The sequence below is a fragment of the Antedon mediterranea genome, chromosome 4 (assembly GCF_964355755.1).
Source record: "Antedon mediterranea chromosome 4, ecAntMedi1.1, whole genome shotgun sequence".
In the NCBI taxonomy this organism is placed as follows: domain Eukaryota; kingdom Metazoa; phylum Echinodermata; class Crinoidea; order Comatulida; family Antedonidae; genus Antedon; species Antedon mediterranea.
The window spans coordinates 21,475,870-21,495,769 of NC_092673.1; the positions used below are offsets into that span (position 1 = coordinate 21,475,870).

A 19,900-nucleotide genomic window follows, 5' to 3' on the forward strand; every position below is an offset into this window, starting at 1 on the left:
GATTGCCTTGGTCAAACTAGTTTGTAGACAGAGCTTTACAGTCACATTTTTTCAGAACAGTTCAATTATATGCTGAATTCTCAGAAAATGAAAACAAAAGTGCAAACCAGTTGGTGGGTCCGGGGGTGTGGATAATTTTTTATAATGCGTTAAAAAAAAATCTGAAGTTGAATATGAAAACACCACCACCTTTAAGTTACGTCATTTGTAAAAATCAACCAATCACAACACGATGCAAGATGATTGGCTAATTTTTAAAACACAATGTTTAACAGCTCATTTTGAAAGTGCTGCTACTACCAAAGAACTTATAACACAAGAATCTCCTGTTCGTCCGAAGCGCGTAACAATTTCGAAAGGCATTGTGGGATAGAATAGAGCTATGGGTGGCGCCATTGTGAGCCATGGAGTAGGGCGCCCGCATCAAATTAGAAAGTCAAAATCATAGAGGGGATCCGCTAATGCTCTAGGGGGGATAGAGTAATTGACTGAGGAGTTACGAGGAGTAGGGCGCCCGCATCAAATTAGAAAGTCAAAATCATAGAGGGGATCTGCTAATACTCTAGGGGGGTAGAGTAATTGACTTCCTAGTTTGGAGGGGGCGCTGCTCCATGCTGTGAAATGGCGTCGCCCAGTTTGACCTTTTAACCCTGTACTTCCGATACTGTGTTTTGAATGCAAATTGAAGAACAGGAGATTCTTGTGTTATAAGTTCTTTGCTACTACACCATTTGTATTGATGGTGGCGTGGTGTGATCGTTGCAAAGTGGAAAACCAAAGTTGAATCAAAGGTGTTGTTGAGTAATTTTATACTAGTTCAGACCTATTTTTAATCAATTTCTAAATAACACATATAGCGCAATATAATTTGGGCTTGATGAGGACTTATAGTGAACCGCTAGGCCTGTCTGATTCTGTGGTGTTTTGTGCGATCGACTGTCTGTTGTGTGTGTGACACTCATGACGTGCACGGATTCCCGCGTTCTGCACTCGGCCTAAGTTTAGCCTAGCTAGGCCCATCACATTGTTGGTGTAGCAATATTGTGTATTGTCAGTCTCTGATAATTATTATAAACCTAGCCTACACAGTGGCTGCATCTACGCCCAGCTAGCTAGGCCTAGGATCGAGTACAGTAGTAAATGTGTTATGCGCGATTTGAACGATTTGCGCAATTTGAAATTGCGCAAAAAAATCCTTGCGCAATTTGAAATTGCGCAAAGAATTCTTGCGCAATTTAAAATTGCGCAAGGATTTTTTTGCGCAATTTGAAATTGCGCAATCAACTTGCGCAATTTCAAATTGCGCAAGAAAATCTTTGCGCAATTTTAAATTGCGCTGCACAATTTGTAAATTGCGCAAGATAGTTCTTGCGCAATATGACACCTTTGCGCAATTTGAAAACGAACTGTAAATTTTCCCATACATGGCTAGGCTAGGCCTAGGCAGAGGAGTTTAAAATTTAGTATTTTATTATATAAATAAGACCATTTCAATGAAGATAATGTTTAATACTCACTTTTTAAGTTTTTAATATTAGTTTAAGCTAGGCCATGTAACCTAGTCAGTATCAGTAGTCCAGACCCTAGCTAGGCTAGAGTAGTATAGCCGGCCGCCCGCGCCGCGCCCGCCTGGTGGAACACCACCGCTTCGTTTTCCTTCGTCGGTTCTTCGACGGTATGCTAACTTATAACAATATTTGCACTACTAAAATAAGGAAATGCGATATTTATGTTTAATTTTGAATCATTCTTAGAAATTACTATAAAAATATGGGTGTGCATGATTTCACAATCTGTCGAAAAACCTTGCGCAATTTGCAGATTACTTGCGCAATTTAATACGTTGCTTGCGCAATTTGAAACACATGTTTCAATTCAAATTGCGCAAGGATTTTTTTTGCGCAATTTCAAATTGCGCAAATCGTTCAAATCGCGCATAACAAATGCAATCCACACAGATGTTAGGCCTAGGCCTATTCATTAATAAAAATTAAAAAGGCCCAGCAGGAGGGATATTTTATTATTTATTTTGCTCAAATCAATCAAAAATGCATGCAAATTTCAGATCGTATGCAGTCAATAAATACAAGTCGTACAATTACAGGGGACCTAGCCTAGGCCCATTTTTTCTTTATAAATGTGGCCTGCATTTATTCGTGGCCACGTCGTTGGGGAAACACCTTTTAATGGATTTAATAAGGTTTATCGCAAATAGCTTGATTTTGCGAGGAACGTCATTACACAATTCATAATGGATTAATGGGAAGGGTTTGGGAGCAAACGTCACAATTGGGTCTTCCACCATGTAATATAGTGTTATGAGGTTTCTGACTTGTAAAGAGGACTCTACTCGCTTGACTGTAGTAACAATACATATATTGTTTATTCAATAATACTTGATGATACAATAATGCTTCAGTATAATATGACTCAAGATAGTATTCAGGATAATGCAACTATAACTAAGGAACAGAGGATCAGTGATGCTGTCGGTGAGATGTATGTTTTGGTGTTCTTCTGGAGAAGTGGCTGTGAGGTGTACAGTACTGACTACATATCATATACCAAGCCCACACATTTTACACGGGTGTGAAAAACGCGTGACTCGCGTGTAATTAGGTACTAACAATACTGTCCATATTCACTCATGCATTACTGCATTGAGTAATTCAACTGCAGCGAACTGTATTTATAATTTGTTGATGTTTTGTTCATATATTATTATCATCAAACAGACAATAACTGGAATTACAGTACAGGATAACAGCATTTTATATAACAAAATATAGGCCTATTTGAAATAAAAAATCGATTTATTTATCATAGTGCAATGAATCATGGAGGTAAAAACCTCCATGAATCATGATGCAATTATGTCTGTGATTGAAAATACTAGGCCTAGTTAGTAGGCCTACTACCGGGAGTACAGTACTACTATTCTAGGCCTAGTTTGCTTTCAAGGTTTGTTTGTATATATTTTTAAGTCATATTTATTAAGTATTTGAGAAAACTCATAAAAAAAAACAAGGTAGAAAAGACCCAACAATATCTTTAAAAACACGATCGTTGCTGGTGGCCGAATGACGTACTTTCTGTACGCACCACGTTGTAGAGTTCATCCATTGAGTACACACAGTTGCTAGGCCAAATAATAACATAAAGGTTTTACCATTCCCCGTCGGGGAGGAAAACATTTATATAGTATTACAACGCCAGTATTGACATGCATGTATTTAGCGCGGTAACTAATGTACACCCCTGTTACGGACTGGACCATTAATCGCTGAACGAAACCACGTCGTTGGGAGCAATCCTCCGCACACAGCCAGAGCGAGAGAGAAGCGAGGTCGAATAAATACAAGTTTTTACCATTTCCCGTCCAGGGGAAATCAGTTCTCTTATAATTACAGCCCCGATACCGTGCGCATATGTTTACGTTGATATTATTTAATTGCACACCTCATTTTGGACTGTACCATTTTCGGAACCTTGTTTTGTTTTCATTATAAACATGGGCTGATATGTCAGACAAATATCTGCTTTAAACGTCAATTTAGCAACTTATTAAGTCGTTTCATAAGCAGAGAATGTATAAAGCAAGTATACAATGCAGACATGTTAGATAGAAATATACTAAAAGACATGTAATAAACGTGTTAGAAGAACGTAATAATTTTACTTTCTACACCGAGCGGCGGAAAACCCATTCACAGTCACAGTTATTTGAGCGAATACTGTACTTGGCCTAAAACACTAGCGCTGTATTTTAATTTAAATATTTGGCTTACGGTTACGAAAATACAAGGAAACATCATTTTATAATTTTACTATTATTAGGCTATTTATTGACCTATTAAAGATCGCTAAATATGTTTTTTTTTTGTGGGGGGCTTAGGTACAGTAGCTCTCTATTCTAGCCTCCCTGTTGTACACTTCTCACTGTACGCCTCACATTTATATAAAATAATACGACGTGAACTCTAAACAAAACCCCGATGAAAAACAATTTACATGAATTCTATAAACTTTCTTATTTATTGTTTGCCTAAACAATAAAGAAAAAATAAACTTTGTTACATACAGTAACGGGCGGGTTCAGATTACATAAATATGATGGTAGGCCTAAACAATAGAAACAAAACAAACTGATACCCACGTGTGTGTTGTCGCGGGCGTCGTACCGGGAGTTCCATATTTTACCAGTAAAAAGCTACAAAGTGATGACGTCATGGTCCACACGGCAAATACAGGCACGCGGCAATTACACATATTTTACACGCGCGACAAACGCGGGTTATGGTACATGATTTGTAGTCAGTACTGTAGATGTTCTTCTGAAGAAGTGGCTGTGAGGTGTAGATGTTCTTCTGAAGAAGTGGCTGTGAGGTGTGTCTGGGCTCTTCTGAAACTTGGGGGTATATTGGCTCCGATTCATTTGTTTAAGTAGAAGTGATTAATGGTATAATAAGGTATTTCAATGATGGATAACACTGTCAAATCTGTACTTAAATAGTGTCAATCTCTCCTGGTTTAACGATGGGAGAGGTCGTAAGGTTAAGCTAAGTGGTTTCTTTAGGGGTTCAATTATAAAATAAGGGCCTGTTCAGACCTACGGAGTTATGCTTTCGTATTGTACGCGGCGTACAACTCCATAGGTCTGAACCAGGAAAAGATTAGTTTAAGTCACTTCATACGACACTACAGTACTCTTTCTTTTGTTATGACAGCTCAAGGTACAAGATTAGTGAACACCGCTTACGATACGAAAGTCATGCATCAACGATTTTGACCTCTAACCAATCAAAATTATTCCTGCATACCATATGTTCGCCCAAATCGGTGACACTTCAGTTTGAAACGAAAGCGTTAGTTAGGCAAATCTGAACACTTTTCTGTTACGACGTTAATTATAATACGACACATTTTTGTGGCGGGTATTTTCCAAAATGGACATCCATTAGACAGTGTATACCACGATCGGAAAACACCCCTATTTGGGGCAAAACGTTGAACCTAAATTCGTTTTAATCGTCAATAACTAATTATCTAACTTAATTTAATTAGTAAACAGGGTTACATCAGGTGGTTAAAATCAGTACCGAAAGTACGAACCAACTTTATATACCATCGAGTAAAAATTCTAAAAGTAAGGCGCGATTTACCAAATTTTGCCCTTACGTAAATTTATATATAGATATGGTATACTAAAAACTATTTGTATTTTTTTATCCTTCATCTACGTATCAACATCTGTTCATTCAGTTGAGTTGTCTGGTCTATAATTGTTTGCCATGTTCCTCCCTACCTTGCAGTATTTTATTTTTACAGATGGCCAAATCCAAAAGTAATTTAGATAATGATATGTCACCATCATTATTAATGTTCGATGAGGAAGATTCCACAATAGATGAAGATCACATACCGTCACAAGAAAGTATTGTTCGCAAGGACCTCTTTGATACACCAATGAAACTCACACGAGAATCTGTTGATCACAATAAAGAGCCAATAAAAGTTTACCTACGAATACGACCTTTTACAGGAACAGAAATACAAGACGGAGAGTCACAGGTACTTTATACATGTATTTTTATATAAGGATATGATGAACATAAACTGATTTAAACAAAATTCTAAGGTCCAATTTTATGAGTGTCACTGTCAGATTAATTAATTTGTATAGTCATATAATACAATAAACCTAATCCACAATCGGGGAAATTATTTTGGTCGTGGTAAAATCACAAAGGTATTCAGTTATTAATATATGTTATTATTTATTATTAAAATATGTTATTATTATTTATTTATTAAAATAATGTTATTAGTTATTTATTAAAATATGTTAATTAAATACATTTAATGAGAATGTACAAATTGTACAACATCTTCTATAAAGACTCACAGTTGTCTGATTAAATGATTTTCTATAGAACTGGAGTAAAAACCAGAATTTATAATTTAATGTTGTATTGTGACTGTAAAAATGCATTTAACATTATTTATCAATCTTCCATTGACAATGTGAATAATGCTTCTTAATTTCACAGGATTGTATGGAGGTTGCAAACAACTCTTCATGTCTACTCATGCATGCCCCACGAGAAAGCTTCAATTTTAAAAATATTGCACGTGTTGGTGGAACATTAACGCACAAGTACACGTTCTCAAATATCTCCCATGAAGACACGAGTCAGAAGCGGTTTTTTGATGACACAATGCTTGGGACTGTAAAAGATTTTGTTGATGGTCAAAACTGCTTAGTTTTTACTTATGGAGTCACAAATGCAGGAAAAACTCATACAATACAAGGTTTGAATTTCTTTAAATGTACTTGCAATACAGTTTTGGTAAATTATATTATTCTACATCATATTTTAATTTGTTTAATTCATGTGTCTGACATGAAAGTATATTAAATATCTATTTTATCTATAATAAAATGATATGCTACAATTTGTATCCATGACTTAGAAGCTATCACTTTCCTTCCAGAAATTAACCATTGGTACAGCAATTTGTAATAGAGTCAAGATAACATTTTGATTATATTCTTTATTACAGGTACTGCCCAAGACGGTGGTATATTACCTCGATCATTAGATGTCCTTTTCAATAGCACAGAGGGTAAACTATTTCCTAGTATGCGTATAAAGCCAAAGCTGTTTGCTGATGTGGTTATGTTAAACGACACCCAGATACAACAAGAGGAACTTACAAAAGCAGCGCTCTTGCGTTCAACATCTCTTGATAAAGGAGTAAGTGCTTTCTAATTTTCTACCTATATTACAGTCTCTCAAACATAACAGATAACTTGTATTCATTCATTCATCGGTGAAAAAATTACTTCCATTTATTGTCATTTGCATAAAAATGCACATAAACTATGTTTGCTCTGAGAAACCGATATAAAAAAAACAATTACAAAGTGTCTCATCACTCTCGTACGGTATAGTGACAAGCATTCAGTGCCCGAATGGCAGCTGGATAAAAGCTGTTACGAAACCTATTTGTACGAGAGATGATGGACCGGTAACGTCTACCACTACGTAATACCTCAAATGCATTATACATGGGATGAGTAGAATCTTGCAGTATTTAATGTGTTTTCTTCAAAAATGGATTCAATATAGTCCTGCTTGTTATTCCAATGATACGTGATGCATACTTAACACGTAGATACCTGTTGGGAGAAATGTTTTAGTAGAATATGTATTTTATTTTCAGGATGACAGTAACATTTCAGAGTCTGATTCATCAAAATTGTCACAAAGCTCAATAAACGAGAATTCCAGGTTATCCCAAAACTCACTATTAGTATCAGGCGATTGTTCAACGACAATGGATGAGACAAAAGATGGTAAGTGCAGCATTTAGCTGCATTATGGGAGCATGTTCCCATACGTGTTTGATCCAAAAAAATGACTGGGGTAATATTAATGTTCAGTGCTTAGAGGTTTCACAACATTGGGCGCTATATATTAAAATCCGGGATATTATTATTATTACCAGACCCCCTCTCCCGATAATTGCAGGATGTTTCATGTCTTTCACTCTCCACTGAAATACAATGTAATAAGATGATTTACTTTTTTTTTTGTAGTTGTCAACATTTTAAATGATATAAACCTTCGGATCCCAGATGATACTTCTGTTGATGTTGAATCACAGGGGCCAGTCAAGTTTTCCATTTGGGTGTCCTTCATTGAAATTTATAATGAGTATATTTATGATTTGCTTGAGCCAATGCCAAAAGGAAAAAAAGCTCGTCGACAGACAATGAAGCTAGCCGAGGATAAGAATGGCAATGTATACATCAGAGGTAGGATATTCTTTTCATATAATTTATAAAGGTTCAAAATATTTCATAAAAAAATGTTTCATTATGACCAGGTGGTTTATGCCAATTAAACCCCAAACATTTTCCATTTGCTTTTCTCTTAAGCTCTATCTACACTATCAAACTTTATTTGACAAAATAATGTGACATGCCCATATATGGACATGATATCACAACCATATTTGAGCACATCATCACACTTTTCTTGACAAACTAGTTAGTGTAGACAGAGCTTTAAACTATCAAACAGTTCAGAGTTCTCAGATATCTCTTGACCTCGCCATCTTTTTTGTCTAACTCTTACAGTGGTCCATCTATTATCAAGTTATTCTTGTTATGGAAAAAATTGCATGCTTGGTTTAGAAATAAATCAGTTACGTTATAAAATTTATTTAAACTTATAGGTATGAAAGAAGTCATGGTAAATTCCTCCGACGAAGCATACAAAATATTGAAAATCGGACAAAAGAACTTAAGTATCGCCTCGACCAAACTTAACCACTGCTCCAGTCGAAGTCATTGCGTGTTTAGCGTAAAGGTACTCAGAGTTGTTGATGTGGCTAAACCGCACGTGGCAAGAGTCAGCACGTAAGTGTGATGACACATATTTAAATACCAGATAAAATTATCGTTTAAAAGTAATTAAAAATCATTGAGGAATTGTGAATGTTATAAATAAGGACGCATGCAACAAAATGTCCTCAGTTTCCAGTTAAGCTTGAGGACAAATATAAATACCTTCCTTTAAAATAAATGTTGGCAATGTTTTTTTGTTTAGATTGTCATTTTGTGATCTGGCAGGATCAGAAAGATCGACCAAAACTCAGGCTGTTGGGGATAGAATGAAGGAGGCTGCAAACATCAACACATCTTTACTGACACTTGGAAAGTGCATCAAAGTGTTACGATACAACCAGAACCACCAGGATAAGTTAGTTATTTATATTTTCATCTATGCATAAACAAAACTTTAATCCCTTGCTAAACTGTTCAATCATATCAAGTAATGTTTGCATCATTACAATTCTTAGTAAACTAAAGTTTACAATACAACAGGTCTTTTAAAAATAAAATAAATTATAAAAATTGATGCCAGTACACCACCTTTGATTATCTGTATACGCTGTTTAGGGTCGCCCTCTATAAATAAGTGAAATAAAAATATAAACATTTTTACTGTTTCTTATCAGAGGTCAGAAGGTAATTCCATTCCGAGAGAGCAAGCTTACCAGACTGTTCCAGAGTTTCTTCATGGGACATGGTAAAGCATCAATGATTGTGAATGTCAACCAGTGTGCATCCATGTTTGATGAAACAATGCATGTACTCAAGTTCTCAGCTATAGCAAAACAGGTATTAAGCTCTATCTAAACTATCAAACTAGTTTGACAACAAAAAAGTTTGATGTGCCCAAATGTGGTAGTGATATGACATCATGTCCATTATATGGGCACATCACATTTTTTTGTCACATAAAGTTTGATAGTTTAGAAAAATGTTTACGGTTAATATTTGCATCTATAAAAAGAAAGAAAAGGCTACAGTTTGCTTGTTCATTTAGAAACTGATTTTTTTTTTCAGATGTTAACATTTTGCTTTTTATGTAGGCTGCTTTCCATAATGGCATTAATGTTTTGAATTTACTTTATCTTTAATTTTAAGGTAACAACTGTGACGTCAAAACTAGAAAACAAACTGAAACTGATCAACGAAAAAACAGCCATAGTCAGGACACCTATGCCCCCAAGACAAACAATCGGTTGGGCAAATCCAGAAGAGCGAGGCAGAAGCGGATCCGATGATACAATCATTGAAGAGGACGAGGATGAAGGAAGTGATGATGAAGATAACAACAAAGTAAAGGTAAAGTTTTTTATCTACTACAGTTGCACCTCCAGGAAGCGGCCACCTCCCTTAATAGCCGCACTTTCAAAACCCTGTTGCAAAATTAGTGTATTTGGTTCCTCCCGTAAGCGGCCACCTTTTTCACGAAAAATTAGATTGTTAGATAAATTACCTCCTGTAAGTGGCCACCTGAAACATTTGTATTGACTTTTGACAACAAAATGTTGATACTTATTGTGCTTTATAATTAGCTTTATTTCGAACCTTGTGTGCAAAATCTTTGTTTGATTTATTTTTAATCATTCTTGCATATTATATCCATTACTTAAAGGTAAATAAATAGATAAACACTAGTAGTATACCTGATGTTGTTTTGTTTTTGATAATAAACGACAGGGTTCAGACTCTGCAAATAGAAAAAGAAAATGGTGGAAAGAGAAAATATCCCTGTCTCTGAGTCACTGCATTAACAAACACTGTATAGCTATGGTTATTAGAATGCTAACATTGTTTCTTTTATGTTGGTATACTGTAAAAGTGCATTATACATTTGCATTTCATTTTTGTTTGCTTCTAGGAACTGTTATCTGTGATTGACACCTTGAAGCAACGTCTTGTTGAAGAAAGACAGAAACAAATTGTAATGGAATCAAAGATAAGAGAAGAAGTCTGTAATGAAATGGCTCAGCAACTTGTCAACATTGAAGCAGAATATAGGTCAATATACTGTAATATTACATAGAATATAGGTCAATATTTTAGCCCCAATTAATAGCGGTTTTGGATTTCATTCATTACAGAGATTTACATTGCATTAGAATATACTGCATTATCTACTTTGGAGCCTTGTTTTTTCAACTCATTTTATTTCTTTCAAATTATGCATGTTATAGTATGATGAACAAACAGATGCAGGTAATGCAAGAAGAGAAATGTGATAAGAGAATTGAAATGTACATGCAGTCTGTGAAGAAGAATCGCAAACGAGCACGAGTGGAAACAGAAGATGATGATGAAATGGTGTCTAGTGTACTCTTACATGCTGAAGAATGCAAAGTAAAGGTACATAAGATCTTAGATTCTAATAACAATGATGTAGAGAAAATTGTATAAAACAAACATTTCAAGGTTTGAATAAAAAGAACTAACATTGTTAGATAATAAATATATATGCTAGATTCTGCTCCCTGTTAAGCTCGGACTACACTATCAAGCTTTATATAACAAAAAAATGTGATGTGCCCATATATCGACATGATGATGTCATATCACTACCATATTTGGGTACATCACATTTTTTTTGTCAAACTAAAAAAAACAGACCATAACAATCGAAATAAAACATCCATAAAAACATTAATTAACATTATTATTGTTTTAGGAGCGGGATGAAACTATTCAAAGTTTAAACAACTTAATTGCATCCTTGCAAGAACAGTTAAAGCAGGAGAAAGATGAAATGAAAGAGTCTGCAGAGAGTGACAGCATATCCTCCAAAACAACAGATGATTCTCTTCTGAATAAACAGATAAGTGAAATGCGTCAGACAATACTGAATCAACAGTCAGAGGTAACAGAGTTGCAAGAGACACTAAATGATGCAGCAGAAGAGTTCCATTCAAAGACGCAGGAGATTGAGAAATTGAAAGCCAAGATTGCAGAAGATTTTAATACAATGGATGGTCAGGTATGTCTATTTCACAATTTTTGCTCATTTATTATGCATATACTTTTTTCAAATGTTATGTGTTGTTTTTTTTAAATAGTCGATATTGCCTTTTTTTTTTTTTAACTGCATGCAATTTTTTTTTAAATTGAATTTGCTATGATCAACATTTCGAATTTGTTTTTTAATCATCATTTTGTGTCTGATTTGTACTTTGGTATGGCCTTGAGCGTCCAGTAAAGGATGATAATGCAATTTTCCCATTCTCATTAATTCTCTTTTATAGAACCAAGCCATAAAGGTTCTCGAGCAAGTTCTTAAGGATTGTAAAGCAATGTTGGAAACAACAAATGAAAAGCTGCAAGAGCGTGATGGTACAATTGAATGCATGCAACAAGAGATGCAGGAGTTGAAGCAAACTTTGAAAACCGCTAATGGAAGCCTTCAAAATCGAGATTCAGAAATTGAAAATTTAAAAACCGATATTCAAAAGCTCAAGGAATCTATTAGCACAGGTAAAAATAGATAGTAATATTGTATACAGGATGAATTGAGCAAAGTATGATTGGCTTGCTACGCTCGCGCTAAGGTCAAATTTTCGTTCGCCAAAATGGCGAAAGGTTTTAAATAATATTAGCCAAATTGAAAATCCTTTAGCCAAATTTAAAAAACCATAAAAATTCGAAAAAAATGTTTATTAAATAAATAATGCATGTATTTTTTTTATATTTTATTTCTTTTACATTTATATTATTATTAGGTATCCCAATGAACCTGATTTTCGTTAACGGGATTTTAACACGTTCGTGAAATTTCAAAAAGTGACGTGTCTTTGAAGTTAAAAATATACTATTTCTTATGTACCCATGAGAATAAAAATTATATGCCTGGAAAGATCTTGTTTAAGGGATTATTTTTATATATTTATAATCTATGTTTATTAAATATTTTAATAGAAAACGCGAGTTAAAAATGAGGTACAAAAGCCGGCGAGCCGAAATCCGCGCGCTAAAAATAACTTTGGAAAACACCTACCCATTTTCGCACCCGATCGCACGAGGTCCATAATAGGTGGTCGAGTAATTTTTGTTGCATGTTGTCAGGCTTTAAATAAATACTCTTTATTTTGATATGTAAATCGGTTATTATTATTATGTACATCCGCCTCAAATGTCAATTTTAACGATAAAAATTGAATTTTTGAGTCTTTCTCATTATCAAAATCTGGCTAATTTAGTATTGAATTGAAGCTAATTTATATTTCTGTTTGATAAAACACATCGTTTTATTTGACTTTGCGTGGACCTTGTGCGAAGAGGCCAACAAGACCAACCCCTGAAAAAAATAATCCCAACCATAAATATCAGTGTTTACCATTTTCTTTACGGGGGACTCAGTTCTCCGCTTATTACTAAATTACCGTCGCCCAGGCAATGTGCATGGTATGCATGTATTAGCGCGTTAATTAATTTATTAAATTATTTAATAATTGGAATATTTATCAATCTATTATATAAAACAAGAAATGTACCGCAGAAATTTAAGAAGCTTTGAATTTGCTATGCAGCGGCCGTAACCCATTCTATGTAGGCGGCCGAAACGCGATTTGGCCATGGTTGCCGTTGCAGTATACGCTGTTTCTTAGCTATTCAATCTAAAGCGCAACTTTCGGTTAGAATAATAGAAAGGGAAATAAAATTAAACATGTTAACATTATACTATTGAGGTAATTACTTTGTTAAATTTAAAATTCCCCTTTTTAAATAACAGAACAGCCTCGTTTACGGAAGTATTCGTCCACATGTTTCTGTTTACATTTTCTTCTCGAAGTTCATTTTCTACGTCAAAGAATAGGGACTTCCCCTTTTATTCGCTCATCATCACGTCGACGACGGCCGGCCACGAACCAATCACATTAACTGTGTGTCATTAAAACGTCATCAAGGCACGCTCCGCGCATGTTTAAACAGAACTAAAAAAATTAACACGGCGATCGTGACGTCGTCACATAAAATGCTGTTGTGGTAAAAAGTGTACCCGAGTCAGAAAGTACCGAAGTGTGGCGAATTCTCGCTCCCATAAGAAGTCACGCCGACCAGACTAGGCCTAGGCTTGGAAATGTATTTTCGCCAATTTGGCGAACGAGGCAATAATTATTTTCGCCAAATGGAGACTCCAGTCGCCATTGGCGAATTGGCGAGCGGTTAGCGCGAGCGTAGGCTTGGGAGTAACATTTGTCGTTATTGTAAGGATTAACATGTATTATAAAACATAACTATTTTTTTCATTTTGTAGTGTCCAATAAGGTGGAACAACCATCCCCAGGCAAAGGAGATGAGACATGTGCTTTTGAGGTTAATGAAATAATGATGAAGAATGAGTGCCTGGAGGAGAAGTTGAAAACAACAGAAGCAGCTCTTGTACGGAAAACTACTGAATGTAATGAAAAACAAGAGAATGATCAAAATATCAGCAGTCTAAATGAGAAGATTGATCAATTAATAAAGGAAAAAGATCACATTGAAGTCTTGTATGATGACCAGAAAAAGTTGACAGAAGAAACTGAAGAAAACCTAAAAAAGGCGGAACAGCAAGTAGTTGTTTTTGAACAAAAAATGGAGAAGTGGGAAGAGAAGCAACAGATAATGGAAACAATGAATGCAAGTATTGAAAAGTTAAAAGATGAATGTGAGCATTATAAGAAGGTATTAGAAAAGAATCTTCGCGATTCTGAAACGGAGAGCAATTTGAAAGAACAGTTGGCTGATAAGAAGGAAAGCCAAATACAAGAGCTTAAAGGGAAAATTGAAAAATTACAAAAGAAAAAATGTGACATTGAAAATCAGAATAAAGAGATGAAATCAATGTGTAAGGAGAGTCTAAGGGAAGCAGAGAAGAAGTATGAAGAACGTCAGAAGGACTTACACGAAGAAGAAAGGAAAACAAAAGAACTAAATGACAAAATTAAACTGCTACTAGAAGAAAAAGAAGAATATCAGAAGGAAGTAAATGAGTTGCTGAAGAAAGAGAGGACATTAAGTGAAGAAATACAAGAGCTTAAAGAGAAAATGGAAAAATTAGAAAAGGAAAAAGGCAACATTGAAAATCAGATTAAAGAGATGAAATCAATGTATGAGAAGAGTCTAAGGGAAGCAGAAAAGAAGTATGAAGAACGTCAGAAGGACTTACACGAAGAAGAAAGGATTACAAAAGAACTAAATGATAAAATAAAACTGCTACTAGAAGAAAAAGAAGAATATCAGAAGGAAGTAAATGAGTTGCTGAAGAAAGAGAGGACATTAAATGAAGAAATACAAGAGTTTAAAGAGAAAAGGGAAAAATTAGAAAAGGAAAAAGGGGACATTGAAAATCAGAATGAAAAGATTAAATCAATGTATGAGGAGAGTCTAAGGAAAGCAGAAAAGAAGTATGAAGAACGTCAGAAGGACTTACAAGAAAAAGTAAATGATAAAATAAAACTGCTACTAGAAGAAAAGGAAGGATATAAGGAGAAAGTAAGTCAATTGCTTAAGAAAGAGAGGACATTAAGTGAAGAAAATGATATTATCAACAAATTGTTTGCTGATAAAGAGATGGAAGCAGAACAGTCTAGCAATAAAGCAAAGACTTTAAAAGCGGAGAATGAAAACTTGGTAAGCTGTCAGGGAACAGAAGTCGACCAGTTAAACAAGAAGATTCAGCACTTGCACAGTGACAATCAAAAGTTTAAGGAACAGTTGAAGAAAATTGAAACTGAAATGAAAACGTTAACTGAAGTGAAGGATGGTCTAGACAAGATGCTTCTGGAAAAGGAGAAAAAAGAGTATGAAACAAGTAAAAAGTTGGACAATTTGAGTAAAGAAAACCAGAGATTTGAAGAACTTCTTGCAGAGAAGCATATTGAAGTAGACCAGTTACAAGAAGCAATTAAAGAACGTGAAAACTGTGATGAAGGAGTAGAAAAAATGGTTATTCAGAAAGAAAATGAGATTTGTGAACTAAAGGAAGGCAACCAGAAGTTGGAAGTTGAGCTGTTGGAAATAGACAAGAATGTTAAGAAATGGAGTGAAGATTTACAGGAACTTCAAAAGATACTTAAAGATAAAGAAGAAGAAACTGAGAAATTGAACGAGAAAGTACGTAACATTGAAAAAGATAATGAAAATTTAAACAATAAGTTAAAGAATGCAGATAATGAGAGCAAAAGTAAAGTTGAATCTTCTTTGAAAGAGATTAACGAATTGTCTTCAGGAAATGAAAATCTACAAGAAAAGATTCAAGCTTTGTTGGAGGAAAGGAAGAATGACCAAAAGAAAATGAAACTTTTGACAACAGAAAAAAGAGTTGCTGAAGATAAATTAAAATCATATACTGCGCAGATGGATAAAATAAGTGACAGAATAATGTCCTTTGAAGACAGAAGTAGCGAAGAGAACAAAACAGAATCACAAACTGAAAGTAAATCATCAAATGATAGCGAGGATCTTTTTGCAATAAAAGAAAATACCGACAACGAAGATACAAGCAGAATAGAAATGGATGTGACACCTCTACAGAAGAGAAGAAAACAAAGAACAAATCGCCGTGCCAAGAAAAGAAAGAGCTTGGATAGTGTAAGTTTAAATTTAACATGCCATTTTCACTTCTAAAAAAACTTGTTCAGGACGAAAGAACACTATTTCTACCCATGTGATGTAAGATAGTAATGTGTGTACACTTAATAACATCTGTTACAGTACACACTTGGATAGTGTATTAAAGTTTAAATTTAACATGCCATTTTCACGTCTTATATTGTTTCAGTACATACTTAATTATGCTGTTTCATAAATAATTCACAAAAAATCAAGATAATACAAATGTTCTTTTGGAAAACACTACAAGTCATAGAAAGTTGGTTATACAGTACATTTTGGCAACATTTTTATTGTGTTGCTTTTTCAGGACGATGATGATTTTCAACCAAAAGCCGCTAAAAGGGAACAGCCACGTAGGACAAGAAGAACTGCCAAGAAGGAAGAGGGAGAAAATAAAGTTGCTGATGGTAAAGTTGCCTCGCCAGGAGCAGAATCGATCTCCAAATCAGGAAGGCGTGCTGCCCTTACAAAACTTGGGGATATGTTTCACAACAAAGGTGAATTGAATTTAATGAATCATTGATTTTTCCTTTTTGTCTACCTAATATTCTTACAAACAAATAATCAAAGGGATTTCCGATTTTAACTGGCTGCATTTTGTTTTTAATCAATACATTACCAGTATATATTTCTTGCATTTGTGTGCATATTAAAATTTGATAAAAATTTACATGTAGAGCAGCTGTAAAGCAGCTAAAAAATATTAATATCCCGTCAAAAACATAGTTTTTAGCTGTCAAAAGAGAAATAAACTTATTCTATGCTATGTGTGTGTATCTCTATATTCTGCATTTACTGTCAAACCTGCTTAAAGCATTGTCTACACTATCAAACTTTATGTGACAAATAAAAATGCATATATAGACATGATGATGTCATGTCACTACCATATTGGGCATATCACTACTATATTTGGGCACATCACACTTTTTTTGTCAAACTAATTTGATAGTGTAGACAGAGCTTTACATCACATTGCTTCATTCAATGTATTCTCACTTTTTCTTTCAAATCTTTTTTGCTGGTGCATTCCTTCTCAATTCTTACACAGACTCTAAATGTAAATCTGCTCCAAATTCTTTAGCTAAGAAAATCGTAGATGTGGCGTCAAGCATCACAACGCCTCAGAAGTCACCACCACGCGTTGTAGAAATGCGCCAAACCGGTACAGAGAAGAAGAAAAAACGCAAACTTTACAAGACCGATATATCCAGTCCATTTGAGTGTAATCCCCATGAGGTAAAATCCTTGTATTTTTATTAATCTCATTTTCAATTAAAATCCTAATTTGAGCGCTCACTGGCTAAACCCAGGGGCCCTGGAGCTTATGGGGGCCCATGAGCAGTGGCCAAAAGGGAAAAAACAGGCATTAAAATAGGCCTATGCCGAAAAAGCTAAATACACCTGAGGCCTCCAGCATTGGAACTTGGAGGGCCACTTAGGCTTGCTAACCCAGGAGTCTCAGGCCTCTGCTTTACACCACTGAAAGCCATACAGTTTACACTGCCGCATGCATACATCTATAAAGCAACCATTTACAATTCCATATTTAGAATCTATTAGTGTATTTAGTAATTGCATATCAAATCAACCAAGAATTTTGGGATATTATATGTTGCTAGATCTCAAAACAGCTGTATCCGACTGGTCACTTACGAGTTCGAATGACTCGCAAAAGATCTGCTTGTAAACAGCAAGGAGTCTGCGGAGCTCTATTTTCTTTGAAAAAGACCAGTCGGATAGGGCTTGTTTATTCGTACAATTATTGCTAAATAATATTGTATGTAAACCATACTTTCAATACAGGCCAAGACGATGTCAAGATAACCATCATTGTAATGAGAAATAAAAAATAATTATAAGCATTTTGGTTTTTTTTAGGTGATATGTCACACAGCAGCAGATAAAGAGACAGACAATTCACATGGAATTGTCACCAGGAAGCTGCGATCAAGACAGACAAAGATTTAAGAACAAACAAGGATCTTAATCAATTATTGAAATGTAAATAATCACTTCTTCATACCACCTTGTGTAAAACGTTGTACAATAGTATACAACCGTATTGACCTATACGTTAAAGCCCCATTCCCTACGTTTTTTAGATCTAATTTAAGATCACAAACTATATTTAATGTAAAAATAATACTATATGGTTTTCGTCTTTAAACGGTTAAAAATGTGAAAAATAAGTCGATTCTAATAATTATAGCGGCCCGCTATAAATCCCAAAATGTATTGCGCGCGGATTGATATTTTTGTTTTTCACCTGTAATTCGCCCACTTTTCGATCGATCGTGAGGCCAAAACAAATGGAAGACTCCTAACTTTTCAGAGAAAATACCGGGTTTTCCCCAATTTGTATCAACGGAATCTGGCAAAAATAGAAAGACAATTAATGCAGCAACTATACAACGTCAGGCTAGGTATATAGCTCGCGTACGATGTTCGTACGTTACCGATGTTTACCAGCTAGGCCTACAAAACTAAGCCTAGCTAGGCTAGGCCTAAGACCGTCCACGAGAGGTCGATCGCCGCGAGCTACTTAGGTAGTGCATAATTGTTTCTCACTTTTTATCATATTTTACCATAAAACGTACATTTAAGACAAGAATTGACATGGTTTAATGTTTTTAAAGTGATATATATGTATTATTTTCCAAAAAACGTCCAAAATTGCAGGGAAGGGGTCTTTAAAACCGATTCATTTGGACACCCTTATACAAGGGCGATTCCTATAAGAGCAGTATGTGTGTTAACACTGCGGCCAACCCCTATTAAGGGGACACCCTTACTCAAGGGCGATTCCTATAAGAGCAGTATGTGTGTTCACTGCGGCCAACCCCTATTAAGGGGACACCCTTATACAAGGGAGATTCCTATAAAAGCAGTATGTGTGTTAACACTGCGGCCAACCCCTATTAAGGGGACACCCTTATACAAGGGAGATTCCTATAAGAGCAGTATGTGTGTTAACACTGCGGCCAACCCCTATTAAGGGGACACCCTTATACAAGGGAGATTCCTATAAGAACAGTATGTGTGTTAACACTGCGGCCAACCCCTATTAAAGGGACACTTTGTTTCGTCCTGGAAGGTGCCCCCTTATTGGTGGTTCTATTCTATGTGATATGATTTACATTAATACAAAATCACATTTATATATATTAATACAAAAATACAGTATTTTTAACTATTGGTATCTACCAAACAAATGTATATTAATCACTGATATATATACAGTATATAAACAGGTGTTTAAAAATACTGTGTGACTATAAAGCATAAATGTAAATGTTTACATATAATATTTGTTATAATGATTTTTATACTGTATCATTAAAATACCAAATTACCAGTTGTTGTTTTCAAGTCATATTTATTTTTGTTAAAATCAATACATGTAATAGGGTTGACCCAAAATGGAATTATAACCGCCATACCGTACCAAAATGTCTATAAATCAAAACACTCAGACATACCTTATTACACTCCTGTGGCAATATTCACCAATCACACTTAAGCGAGATATTTTCCTTAAATATTATTTCACTTAACTCAATAAATATTTCCCTTAAATTGTATTCACTTAGATAGTGATTGGTGAATACAGCAACTGATCTTACTAATCTATGCCTGGTTGGTGTTGTCCTTGGTAGGGTTTTGATATAAAATAATAAAACTAAAAAAAAGTAGTTGGAGATGACCATTATTAATCAGTTTTTATAACATGTTTTGATAGCACTTTAACAAAACCCCTACTGGATGTTACTACTGGGCGTAGATTAGTATGACCCTACAACAAAATGCAGAGCATTGCACTAGCATAATCTTTTCGGTGCAACTACTAAACTTATAGGTGGGGAAGAATGTTGCAAAATATCATTTAATTGTATTTCATGTATTTGTATT

General features: G+C 34.9%; 1 protein-coding gene across 2 annotated transcripts; it reads left to right on the top strand.

Moving 5' to 3' along the window:
* Positions 1-729: 729 nt before the first annotated feature.
* Positions 730-19,304, top strand: LOC140046877 (uncharacterized). 2 transcript variants are annotated; one of them, XM_072091618.1, is made up of 18 exons: positions 730-791; positions 5,329-5,571; positions 6,051-6,312; positions 6,565-6,758; positions 7,228-7,360; positions 7,604-7,822; positions 8,245-8,428; positions 8,619-8,771; positions 9,031-9,193; positions 9,503-9,703; positions 10,263-10,402; positions 10,579-10,747; positions 11,067-11,372; positions 11,638-11,866; positions 13,647-15,964; positions 16,296-16,485; positions 17,040-17,227; positions 17,870-19,304. In XM_072091618.1, the coding sequence occupies exons 2-18, from the start codon at positions 5,329-5,331 to the stop codon at positions 17,957-17,959; spliced, it is 5,382 nt and encodes a 1,793-aa protein (XP_071947719.1). In that variant the 5' UTR covers positions 730-791; the 3' UTR covers positions 17,960-19,304. The 2 variants fall into 2 exon arrangements, with proteins under 2 accessions (XP_071947719.1, XP_071947720.1); XM_072091619.1 differs by having other exon boundaries at positions 17,073-17,227.
* Positions 19,305-19,900: the final 596 nt, after the last annotated feature.